General features: G+C 34.0%; 1 protein-coding gene across 5 annotated transcripts; it reads left to right on the top strand.

Annotated features, from left to right (window-relative positions):
* The first annotated feature begins 356 nt into the window (after positions 1 to 356).
* On the top strand, positions 357 to 10381 carry LOC100263857 (nudix hydrolase 9). Of its 5 annotated transcripts, none has more exons than XM_002284479.4 (9): positions 357 to 550; positions 750 to 824; positions 1107 to 1163; positions 4101 to 4183; positions 5807 to 5865; positions 6641 to 6789; positions 7378 to 7518; positions 8209 to 8367; positions 10057 to 10381. In XM_002284479.4, exons 1-9 carry the CDS (start codon positions 464 to 466, stop codon positions 10150 to 10152), a joined length of 906 nt encoding a protein of 301 aa, XP_002284515.1. In that variant the 5' UTR covers positions 357 to 463; the 3' UTR covers positions 10153 to 10381. The 5 variants fall into 5 exon arrangements, with proteins under 5 accessions (XP_002284515.1, XP_010651071.1, XP_059593426.1 ...); XM_010652769.3 differs by having other exon boundaries at positions 376 to 550; positions 1107 to 1200; positions 4108 to 4183; XM_059737443.1 differs by lacking the exon at positions 10057 to 10381 and having other exon boundaries at positions 376 to 550; positions 8241 to 8367.
* Positions 10382 to 13348: the final 2967 nt, after the last annotated feature.

Here is a 13348-nt window from a genome sequence, read left to right as displayed (position 1 = left end):
TTAAAACTTATCACTTAATTTTTACTTTAAACATTAAAATTATTTGATAAAATTAAAATTTATTTTAAATAATTCGATCGATATAATTATTCTCATAAATTATAATTAAGGTAAAGAATAGTGAGTAATAATGAATGTAATGTAATAGTAAAAGAGATCTAAATGTAATTAGTACAAATTATAGTAAAAAAGTAAAATAAAAATATTAATTTAAAATTAAATTAATTATTTTTATTTATTACTTAAAATTATTTTTAATTTTAAATCATATCATTAAATTATTTTATCAAATATACTTAATTTACTTAAGTAATTAAATTAAGTTATTAAGTGAATTTAACATATTAAATTGGATTACTTAAGAAAGCTCAGAATTTGGGTTGGGTGCACAAAAACGTGAGAATTCTAAGGTCTTAGAACTTTCTTCATATATGTGGAGAAGAGCGTGGAGGTAGGCATTTCAATGGAGAAGGCGATGGCAGACGCAGAAGCTAAGGTCCCTGATTATAGGCTTCTCCTCTCCTGTCCCTCTGGTCTTTCCCCTTCTCAGGTTCTCATTTCCCACTTGCAGTTAATTCATATGGTTCAATCTTCATTGCACTCTCTTTTGCCCCTTTTCTTTATTTGGATGGGGCCGCCTTTTTTATTACCAATTTTCAGTTTCATTTTCCGGTATTCTTGTCGGTTTTCTCATCAACCAAACGGTAGCTTAATTTTTGATCCGATTTATCTGTTGACGTTGGGTGAAGGTCTCTGTGGATTTCAGCGAACGATTTGATAGGATTCCGCATCCGGATATTAGCTTGGACAACTCCATATCTGAGGTGAAATAATGGGAATCTATTTTCTCTTCCTATGAAATTTAAACGAAATCTTAAACGTTGGTTTAAAATAAGGCCACTTTGAAGTTTGCATAAGTCATCTTATATCTATCGTATTTCGGCGAGAAGTTCGATGAATAGGGTGATTATGAGTCTAAAAATGAATCTGTGATTATATGATGGCATCGACAATATGAGAACATGTGAGAGATCCATACTTTGTACATGTACGAGAGACATTAAGAAAAAAACTGATTCTTGATATTGATTCTTGTAATTTTTTAGATATGGGATGGAAGGGTTCAACAGAATGCATCATTATATAATGGAACAAAGTTTCGGGTATGTGGATGTCCTTTTCCTTTCACCTCTGTTGCAGGTGCTTGTCTAAGCTGAATTTTATCATTTAATTTGTTTAACTTTTTTCAATTTGAGTGCTCTTTCATTAATAATCAGAGTATTTACTTTCCTCCCTCCTATGCTTGTGTATTTGGACAGTGTATGGTTATGCATGTGAACATCTATGATGAATATTATATCTCTTATCTTACGTTCACTATTGATAAATGAATTAGGGACTGCATAGGTATGATGTTATTTGGTAAAGACATGGATTAACATGACTCCTTCTATAACCATACAGGATAGTGAGTTGAGTATTTACAATTTGTACTTTATAGTTATGTCTGTGATGGCCATTGGTCATAATGAAGAACTCTCAATGTTACATGGATGCATTGACATGGAGATGAAAGGCGTGTTTGATTCTTGTTTGAAATAAGCTCAGATTGTCCGTGTTTGTTTCATGAGCACAGAGCATGTTTACTGGTGACTTAAAAAATGATTATAGGGAGGCTGCAGCATTAGTAGGACAAACATTTGTAAATATATTACAATTCTGTTCAGTTCCAAATTATTTGATGGTTTATCGTGAACTTCTCCCAATTCCTGTTTGATTCAGTTATAGCTGTTGTAACCTTCCACACTACTCTAATTTTGGGAAAGGAAACATATTAGTCTAAGGAAATCAAACACACTGGAAGTTCAAACTCATTGATTTAAATGAGAATAAAATTATTAATATGGAGAATAAGGAAAACCAATCACACAATCTCACAAGTAATTAGTGAGATTCACCCACAAGGAGGGTTTTGACATAGGCACCTGAGTTAGGTGGAAGGAGATATATTGAATATTATATGAGAGTTCAAAAGACAATGGAGTTAGTATTACCTTTCTAAGATATCTATAGGAGCCAATTTACCTGCTTGATCCCATGCCCTCCAAATATGTCTAGAACTTCAAAATTACATAATCTATTGATAACTTGCTCATGGTCAGCCTGCAGTGGACATATTGTGATGCAACGGTTTTCTTTTAATATTAGAAAATAGTATAAATGGAAAGAAAATAATATGATAAATGAGGAGTCAAAGAAGGATAAAGGAGGAAGATATAATTTTATACTATATACCAAAGTCCCTACTTTTCAAGAATTACCTGTGTTTGTGTGTTTTTATTGTATCAAATGCATGCCTTGTGTCTTTGTCATGCAATATAGTTTATTCTTCCCTTCTAGTTCTGTCTAATAAACAATTGTGCTAATATCTGGTGGTGTTGTTATGGCGTGTTCATTTTTCTTTTCATATGCGTTTTTGTTGTTAGACTCTATTCATGCAAACAAGAGAACAATCACAAACTTAATTGTGTTACCCTCACTCAAAAGACCTTGGACGCATGAATACACATAGAATTGTAGGTGAGGAACAAGAAGACTTGATAGAAGAACCTCTCCAGTGAGCAATCGTTTTTTCTAGAAGACTACACCTTTCCCTAGTTCTTTGTAACTAGGCAGTACTAGGGCAATGTAAACTTATAACTATATTTTCCCCTGATTTCCTCCTTTTAAGAGGGGAATTACATATGTAAGAGATGTGGGTTATTTGGACACCAAGCAAATTATACGTATCCCAAAAATAAATAAATAAATAAATTGGACACAACCAAATTAAAAGAAGTCTTGTTTACAGTGCATTGGTATTCACAGTGAGCTCAAAGAAGTGAAGGTATGTTAGATCTCATTTCTAGTATTGCCCAACTATCATTTGGTGTACCCCTTGAACCCAAAACTTGTTTTGTGGTAACTTAAACATCTAGAATACCTTGTCTTAGAAATTTGATACATGTGACAATTCTTTAACTTGTTCAATAGTATTGATTCATGTTATCCATCCTCTCATTAGATCATTTGACGTTCAAAAGCATTGATTCATGTTATCCATCCTCTCATTAAATCTTTTGACCTAATTTTAGACTTTATACTTCAATTCTTTGTAATATATCATGTTTTTTTCCCTTTAATTCAGTAAATTATGCCAATGGAGCCTAGGAGTTCACCATTAGTATAATTATCTAATTGTAACTATGGTTCTATATTTTTTATTGATTGCAGACCAAAATTCTTAAGAGATTTTTTTGCAACTGTAGGCTTCTCTAACCACATCAAAATATTTATCGAAGTCCCAACCGTCCCGATGCTGAGGAATTTTTTACAACTCATTTTTTCTCCAATGTAATTTTTCTTGGTTTTATTGCAGAAGAATATCCAGAAATAAAGTTTTCCAAAATGTGATTAAGCCAAGAGGGCACTTGAAGATGGTAATGTTTTAAGCATTGCATCACCTATTACCATTACCATCCTCTCTATTATTGGAATCATAAGGTTTTGAAGTCTCATGTGAAACATTTTTTGCATTTCTTCTTTTATTATCACAAAAGGGCATAGAACAAGAGCTCTTGATAGATTGACGTATGCAAGTATGACAAAAATGACATCGTAGATGGGAAAGGGGACTGAATGTTTTTTGCTTCATCATGGATTCCTCCAATACCTAGACAGTGACCTCAATTGATTCTTGGTGGGAAGATTTTAATCATTGCATCCCTTCAATTTTAAGCTGCAATTTTCATTGATTATGAAGATTTTCAAAGTGGAGAGTTAAAAACACTCGATGACTAAAAGAGCATCTATTTCATTGTTTTAGAAGTTAGAGAAGAAAATTAATTTATTTTTTAGTTAAAGTGTTTGATTCAAGAGATATCTGAAATGTATTTAATACAAAGATGAGTATAGTTGTGCTGATAAACAGAAGCATTGAGAAGCTATATGTACATGTGTCATATGCATTAATCATTCAAAAATTTCAATGCACTAAAGTTTACTCTGCATATTATTTTGATAAGTTTTTTTTTTTCAATTATTAACTCAACATTACATAGTATGCAGGACACATCATGCATGGTGGAGGTGGTTCTGATGAGAAGTCCCATGTATGCCTACACCTTGGATTAACAGATTATAGGTCCCTTTCTCTCGCCTCTCCCTCTCTCCCCTTCTATATGTTGTGTGTGATAAGTTTTAGACGCAACTCTCAAAGTTTTTTGTTTCTCTTTTCTGAAGAGACCAAGAAGTGCTGTGAAGAAATAAATTTTCTGCATCATAGGGCCTTTTAGATCATAAACCTTGCAAACTCAGTAATCACTGCGTTTCTGATGGAGAAAAACATGACTATAGATGGGCCCATTGTACGTAGGATCTTCATCTAGACAGGTGGTCACTTGACTAATAATAGTGAACTCACTCCAAATATGATTTATAGAAGATATGCTGATTATAGATGGTTAGGTATGGAAATCAAAGTGGTCTACTGTCAAAGCCTTTTTAGTGAATGAAAACATGAAACCTTAGATGTAACTTTGCAAATGGAATCTACAAGGAAGGGGTCCTTAGCCCAGCCTACCAAATTTGTGATACATTCCTCCACCTTGACAAATCTGCGTCATTTCCTTTTGCAACCATGTTGTTTTTCTGTTGAACAACCTTCTCTACAAACAGATTCTCTATAGATAAATGTTGTCTTAGATATTTAATATCATACAATGGTTATGCCTGTCTAAACTTCAAAGTGAGCTTAACATTTAACATTTAGCCAGTGGTTGGGGTTAGAATATTATAGCTCCCCAATTTCTGTTAGATCAGGTTGAAAAGTTTGAGTCCATCTGTAAGTAGGGGTGCAACTTGGGCAGGTCGACTCAATCCGATGTTTGGAAGAGCTTGGGCAAATATTTTTAGTACTACAGTTTGGGCTTGGTCTAAGGGTTTGGGCAACATGAGCCTAACCAGAATCTGATTTAATATTTTATAATATTTATATTTTACATTGTTATATACACCAGTATTCCATTTATGCCATTTTAAAAGAAAAAAGTCGAATTCAATTATATTATATTATATTTTCTATAAAGATAAATATTGTTTTTTTTTTGTTTATTATCTCAAAGTGCTGTTTTATTTGGCATTTAAATTTAGTATAAACATATAAAAGATAGACTTATCAAAAAAAAAAAAAAATTTATAAAAGATAAAAGTTGAAAAAGCCATTACAGGTAGTTTCAACACAAACTAACCCAAATTTGACCAATATAACCTGAACAACTCATACAACTTGAGTCTAAGAAGATATACCTGAGCCTAAATTGAACTTGACTCATGTTTGAAAAAATGCGAATGGGTTGGGCTTGGGTTGAGAATCTTGGGTTAGAGGTCAAGTTGTATTAGGGTTCAGGTTGAATGTTTATTAATATGGATTGGACTTGGGTTAGGTGCAAACCCAACCCAACTGCTTGAGTTGCAGCACTACCTGTAACTCTAATTTTTAGTTTATTATTTGGATTTCATTATAAAAATAGGTGAAATCAGTCTTACCTTGATTGCACTCACTTATTTCTCATGCTAATAACAAGATATTCCTTGTGGAATTCTTTAATTGTGACTCTGTCTGCAAAATTGACCACAACTGGAGATGAGTTGAAATTTTGTGCTCTTTTCTTTCTTTGTTTAGTTGTTTGTTTTCTCTATTTTCATTTATGTTTCATGAATGCTCTGTATCTAATATAACAATCTATGTTACCTATGTGCTAATCAGGACTTTTGTGGGGACAAATTTAAATCCTTTGTGGGAAAAGTTTCTGGTTCCATCTGAAGGTAAAGATTGTATGGAATTAAATTATCAATTGCATAAGAGGATCCTTTGTTTCTTTTTTATAAAAAAGAAAAAGAAAGGAAAAAAAAGCGATCTATACTGCCTACAAAGAGTAGCCAGTAGCCATCCTTATTAGATCTGCCAGTGAAAGTGGCCTTTCATCTGAGGATGTCTCAAGTATCTTGAATGAGCTCAAGTAGGATGGACCTTTTTTTGCCAAAATTCTCTGCATGTGGCTTGTAGAACACATTGCTATATGAGATTAAGTGCCCAACAAGTTGGAATAAGTAAACTGTTAGTACCACTCAATATTCAAGAATACTAATGAAGTGTACTTCTACCACCAGTGCAAACACATTCTCTGATGTAGCAATGAATGGGATCTACCAAATGTCTCTTATCATATCCATGATGTTGTTACTGCACCTGTGGCACAAACCAATGAATTCAGAAGTAGTAGTTCTTTCCCTTTTATTTTATTTTATTTTATTTTTTATTTTTATCCTTTTTTAAAATTATTTTTTCATGGCCTATATTTATGTATTTGTTAAGAAATTCTTGCAAGAAATGAATGCCATACTAGGTGACATTTTCCAGTCAAAAGAAAATGTAAAAACATTCAGGTGAAGCTTTGATTCCAATAACATTCATGTCATTCCATTGCTTTGGCAGCTTGGATCAACTTGGATTCCTAATTAGGATTCCTTGATCCTTGTGTTCTACTGATTGATTTTTAGATTATTCCTTTCCGGATAATGTAGAATTGCTTTGTTGCAGATGACTCTGTACGGTGCCAACACACCTCAAGTCCGCTGGGTAATGGTGCAATCATAGAGACATCTGACAAGAGGATAGTTGTATTGCGGCGAAGTAATAATGTTGGGGAATTTCCTGGACATTTTGTGTTCCCAGGAGGCCATCCAGAGGTAGCTAATCTAGAAATTAATAGATATCATCTGCTATTTGGTCAATTTATCTTTTATCTCAATACTATGATTAATTTATGCTCCAGTAGAGTATATTGGTATATTCCCAAGTTTTTCCGAGTGTGAGTGGTGTCAAATGTTTGGAAACTCTCCTTTCTTTCACAGACACACAAATCATCTCATTAATTGGAGACGCTCACTTCCAATTTTTGCCTCCTGACTCAGTGACTCAGGGTGCTGAATAAAGAATTTATTCACCTCTTTATTTATGAAATTCTTGGCTATTTGCATCACCTCTTTATTTAGCATCCAAACAGGTTCATTTACCCTTCATTATTTGTATGTCCTGATGGGTGGTTTTGCAACATTGCTTTTGGGCCTCCAGATTTTTGGTACATTTTGCATATTTACATGCGTTCTCTAGTTATGTAGAAGTAGTTTACCTATTCCTTACTATGGAGTGACTATGAACAGCAACCATTCTTTTATCTTTTTACAATTCGCAAACAGGTAATATCTGAGTTATTGGCATTAATGGTTTGGTTGTGCTTTTTTTTTTTTTTTTTTTTTTTTTTTTATGGTTGACAGCCCCAAGAAATCGGAATAGTTTCTCATCAGTTTGACAAAGACATGGACCCTGATTTTATTAACAGGAAGGTTTCTCAGGAGATGTTTGACAGCATTGTTCGTGAAGTAGTTGAAGAGATTGGAGTACCTGAGGCGTCCCTAGTAAGTTTCAAATCCCTGAGCTTTAATATGAAAACATCCACTTGTTTTATTTAATTCCTATTCTTCTGACTGGAAACAATCTTTTGTTTCTTCTTTCGCCATCTATTGTGATAGGAAACAATGTAGGGTTGTTTGTGATTTCCACACTCTCTTTCAAATAACTTGGTAGTAACATTATATGGCATAGGAATTTTAAATGATTGCTAAAAATGCTGTCTGGGGAGGGATTGCCAGAAAAATATAGAGATGGGAATTTCACTAAAATTTCAGGGAATTTGCATGATAACTTTACAAACAAGGAAGGTACTCTGAGTTTCTACCTTCTCCTCACCACCCACACTACCCTCACATGATGTTGGTATTTCTTCCAGGAAATCCTACTATGCTGTTTTGTGATCTTTTGGTTTAATCAAAGTTCATCTTGAGACAGGTGAAATGAATTCTGCATTTTAAAATAGTTTCCTGTTTACTTACTGTGTTTTAATGAACCTCTATAGCTGAAGGGAACTCTCTCTGGTGCATTAAATTTTTTTTAATAAGATACTGTCTGACAACTGTGGGACAGATTGAGTGGACATTTGATAGTTTAATATTTTGTTTTGGAAATTTGATAATTTAATATTTTTTTTCTTTTACCAAATATTAATGTGTTATAAAGAATCTGATGTTATCATTTCAATTATCATGCAGTGCAATCCTGTACTTATAGGAGTATCTTGCAGGGTGCTGAATGTTAGACCAGCTGCATTTTTCTTTATCAAATGCAATCTTCACTCTAAGGAAATTCAACAACTTTATTCTACTGCACAAGATGGCTATGAGTCAACGCACCTTTACACTGTTTCAAGGGTAGGTTCAAATTTTATTTCTTCTTAAGGTCTCAAGATATCATTCATCTTGAGACTCTGAAGTACTTATTCTATCCAGCAGTCGGAAACTTTATGTATCAAATTAAACAACCCAAAAAAAAAAAAGAAATCGCAGAAAAACCGTTTAGATTTTATAAAAATATTTTAAATATTCAATGGAGTTTCTCAACAAAAAAAAAAATAAATAAAAAGGAGAAAGGAAGAAAGAAAAAGAAAAAAAGCAAGAAATCTCACTAGAAATTTTTTAATAATTTTAGTATTTTTTTGTATTAAAATATCTTTTTTTTTCTAAAAAAAATTCAATAATATCTCTATTAAATTTTAGATATATATTTTCAAATAACTAGATATAAATAAGTTGAGGGTGATGAATTTTTTTATTTAAAGAATTATTTATATGATAATATGAGTATTGTTATAAATTAATCATTATTTAATTAAATCTTAAAAATTCATAAATTATAAAAAAAATTCAATGTCTATAAGAACCCACCGTCAAAATTATTTAATAAAATATCAAATACAAAATTACAAAAAATTATAATAAAAGAAAAGATTTCATATAAACAAATGAAAAGATGAAAAATAAATATGGATTAGGATAAAGCAGAAAATAAAAAATAATATATTTTATGCAGAATTTTTTTCAATTTATTTAAAATTTATAAAATATTTTTTTAAAATCCTAATACATGTAAAAAAAATATGATATGACTTAGGATTATTAGACATTATCATTAGAATCTGCTTGAGGATCAGCATTATTACTACTATTTTTTCCAATAATATTTAATTACAATCATTATCTATGTATATTTTGAGAGGGAGAGAGGGAGAGGGGGCAAAGTCTCCTTTTTGCTTTTTATTTTTAAAAATTCATAACAGGATGAGGGTTTTTTTTTTCTTCTGAATCCAGCATTGCCCATGGCATGTTTATTCACGGTGCACTAGTGGCACTGAGGGTGGAAAATGCATTGCTGGTATGGGTTGGTAGTGAAACTGTGGTGTTGGTGGTAATGTGGAGGCAGCAGTTGTTGCGCCACGGAGTGTGGGTGGCAGTGATGGTGCAGTAGTCATGAGGGAGTGGGGTCAGATGGTGGTGTTAGGTTGATGGCAGCGATGGTGGTATCGTGATTGCAATATTGGTGGTTTTCTTTGTTCCATTTCTTTCATTGATGATTGAGCAATTTTTGACTGCTGAACCAAGCCCAAGTCTGGTTTTCTAGCTTAGTTGATAAATAAACCCTGCCCGGGCAGCTGGGTTATGTATATAAAAATAGTGCAAAAGGTTCTAGGTTCAAATGTTTGTGATGGAGTTCTTATGGTGTATAAAAGCCAATTTTTTTTTTTTTTTAAATTAAACATGTTCCTTAGATTTAATGTTTGCCTTTCAGACCCAAGAAAGCACCAAGCTTGTTAATTATAAGTTCTATTAGGTTTATGAACATGCACAAGCTCAAGTAAAAATACACTAGCATAGCTTAGATAAGCAGGTTGAGCTTGAAGTTTTGAACTAAACCTTGAGCGTGATCCATATTCAACAGAACCAAGCTTGAATAATAGTCATCTTGTTTGCATCCAAGCTTTTTGCAATATTAGAGACCCTTAAATTGTTTCTACTATTGTTTATTGTTATATATAACTAATGATTGGTCTCTCTTTGCACCAGAATGATTTAAAGGACATGACATCTAAAATGCCTGGATGCCACCAGGGTGGATTTGCTCTCTATATGTTAATGGTAGAAGCTGTGAAGGATGTTTGATTGAAGTCCAGGACAGATGATCAATCAAGGTTATCAGCCCTTTGCATCTTGGTGGTTCAGTAACATTTTGTTGCTTTGATTTTCTTTAATCCAGCATAAATAATCACCTCTGAGGTTGATGTGAAAACAGAGCTGTGAAGGCTTACTGCAAACAGGCATGATTATGAAAATGTATTAATCTTTAGAATTTAATGGCAATACATGGCTTTGCCTTATATCCTTTAATAAACCCAAAAACCTAGGTTGCATTTCTGGTAATAATTTCATTTTATATGTAGTTGTGCTTTCTAAGTCCACACATATCTAGGCTACAGTATGTCTTCATGTCTATGTGTATGTATCTTATATATGAATAGGTCTTAAGTATGTGTCTATGTATGCATTTGACGGATGTGTTGAGATGAACTCAAGCTTGGGCAGGGTCCTTAAATCTTGTATAATATACATTAGCAGTACTCATCATTCAGGTTTTTTGCACTTAGGAGGTTTGCTAGGCTAATTCTTGATTTTAAGATTGTTAAGATGGTTACTTCCTTTTGATGGTAAGATAATACGGTGAATGTTCCATAAAAAATTTGTCAATTTAATAGTCAACTTGAACACTATGGGCATCCATTTTGATGCAAGAGATGTCATCAGGATACTGCCCATTATAACTAAGGATCTGCATGACTCTAGTTTTTCTGTTTATTAACTGGGTAACTGATTAGATGCACAGGAACCTGGATTTTAGACGCATGTGTATATAGATTCCTGGCCCAATTTGGAAGTCTTAGTGGGATTGGATTATGGGCCGGGTCGGGTCCTTAATGTTCATGTTTTAGCCTTGCTGTTCTGAGTACATCTTCTTGGACCTTGAAGTTTCTATTAGAAAATATTTGCAAATATTATTCCTTACAGAAACACTCTGTTCTGGAATTTCTATTGAGAATCATGTTAAATGGAGAGAGCTATTTTGACCTATTTGACTTTGTAAAAATCCTCAGAAAAAGAATAGATTATTACCATGTTGCAGGGAATTGTAATCAGGAGAAGAGATCTGATAGCCCAGAAGAATTATTGCTTCTATTGATTTGCAGAAGGATGTCCCTTGGCTTATAGACTTCAGCCTTATTTTTTTATAATTGGTAACTGGTTTCAAGTTTTATGGGGGAAGCTTGTGGTCGAGTTGATCCCTTAGTATTGTGACATCCTAGCTAATATATGACCCATGTGTTTTATAGTATTAGAAACATGACCTAGTCCTTAATAAATTTTTAGTCTCCAGTAAAGAGAAACTCACTTTCAGTAACAGTAATTTCCCTGGGATGCTCACTACTCCATTGAGACTTTTGTTTCCTTTTAGTGGAACCACTTCTTTTGGCAGTTGTGCTTTCTATACTATCCTCTATTTCTAAATTCCAGTCAGATAACTTCTTAGTTGCTTGCATGGCCCCATGGAACTTTAGCTTAATATAGAGAGAAAAAGAAAAAGAAAAAAAGGATGTTTCCACTTGTCGTGCAAGTAAAACAAGATTCCAATCTGGTGATCCAGGTCAAGAATCAGTTTAAAAGAGTTAGTTGGGTGAACTGAATAAGAGCTTAGCAACAAGGGAACACCTTTGCTTACAGACAACTTAACCTTACCACCTCACCATTTTAGTGCTTTCTTCTTTGTCATGCATCTATAATCTATTGCTGTATCCCTTGGTTTTGGGCTTTTTTCTCAAATGTATGATATGAAACTTCTAGAAGAGCTCTTCTAGGTCATAAATTCTTCCTATTCCTTTTCTGTCCAACTTAATGGAAGATATTTTCATTTTTCGGTTGTCTAGTCAATGTCAATGTATAGAGAACTTTGCTACATTTATGGTTGACATAAAAACTATGAAAAAAGAATGCTGGAGCTTGTTGAATACTCTGCTTTCTTTATTTCAGAACAACTTGAGCTTTATGGCTGTTTCACTGTCAAGATGCTGTTATAACTTTACTGGGTGCTTCCATAAATGGTCTGGTTTGATTGTTGAATGTACACAAACTTCTCTCTTACCCTTATGAACCTCATCCTGGAAAAATATATATGTTTCATGTTTGAACCCTTGCATGTAAGGACGTCACAGCCAGCGCAGTAGGTAGGGAAAGGGATTTGAGTAGAGGACAGGTGGGGCCCCTTGATCAATTGAGCAAAGACTTTTGCACTCTTTGGAGAAAAATGTCATTTTGACACCAACCAAAAGGAAATCATACGGGGTTAGGATAGCGATGTTGAATGGATGAGTCAATGGTTTAATGGGATGAGGTCATTATATATTCTTCACTAATTTTTAATTTTTGTTATGTGCGGGCTTTGATGAGAATGACAACAACTCTAGATAGACACCAAATGTGCAGTAACTTTGGGTTTGGGGCTGATGCTGAGCGGCATTTATGGGGCACAGTGTCTAGAGCATCACATGGAGTGCGCACGAGCGGGTAATACTCAATTTTTTTTGTATCGCAGGCTTGCAGATTCTACCAGTTAGGTCATAATATAAAGTCATTTCACCATGTGGGTCGTCAGGGGTGTTCCCTTGTTTGGACCCCATTTTTTTAATTCTTCCAGTCTTGCAAGTCATGTGAATGAAATCAGTGAAAAAAATTGCCCAAAAAAGAGGAGATGCTCCTATTCCTCTTCTTTTGACCCATTTATTGAGGAGACAACTGAATGTATGCTTCTACTTATCCTATTGAACTTACTTTTAAGACTTTAAGTTTAGATAATTGATAGGTGAAAGTCTACTTTTGGGGCTTTAGCTTTACCCTTCATTGAATCCACCCAGTGGAGTGTGACTGTGTGAGGTCAAAGCTTCAGATGAGGAAATATTCTAGCGGAATTAACGCGATTTTTTTTTTAGTTTGGTCGTGGTTGAGATCCTACACCATTTCATGAGGGAATGCATTTGTACACTCCACGCGAGCCGAAGACGCAGCAAGGGTGTCTCCGAGAAGAGCGCGTGGGTCCACCATTTTTGACAAAAACTGACTGGACTGGGCCCTCTCGATTTTGTCAGGACTTGGGGAACGTGGGCGTTCTCAGGTCACGACCTTCCCACTGTTCCCAGTCTACATGCGCGGCCCCACCTTCCCCTTCTCTTTCTCTTTTAATTTCAGATTTTCGCTTCTTACCCGACACTGATCCAAACTTTTTGTAGCTTACTCCAACTTTATACCATTCTTT

This window comes from Vitis vinifera, chromosome 6, assembly GCF_030704535.1.
Source record: "Vitis vinifera cultivar Pinot Noir 40024 chromosome 6, ASM3070453v1".
NCBI lineage: Eukaryota > Viridiplantae > Streptophyta > Magnoliopsida > Vitales > Vitaceae > Vitis > Vitis vinifera.
The sequence above is the reverse complement of the archived record's forward strand: the minus strand, read 5'-3'. Positions and strand labels throughout refer to the sequence as shown.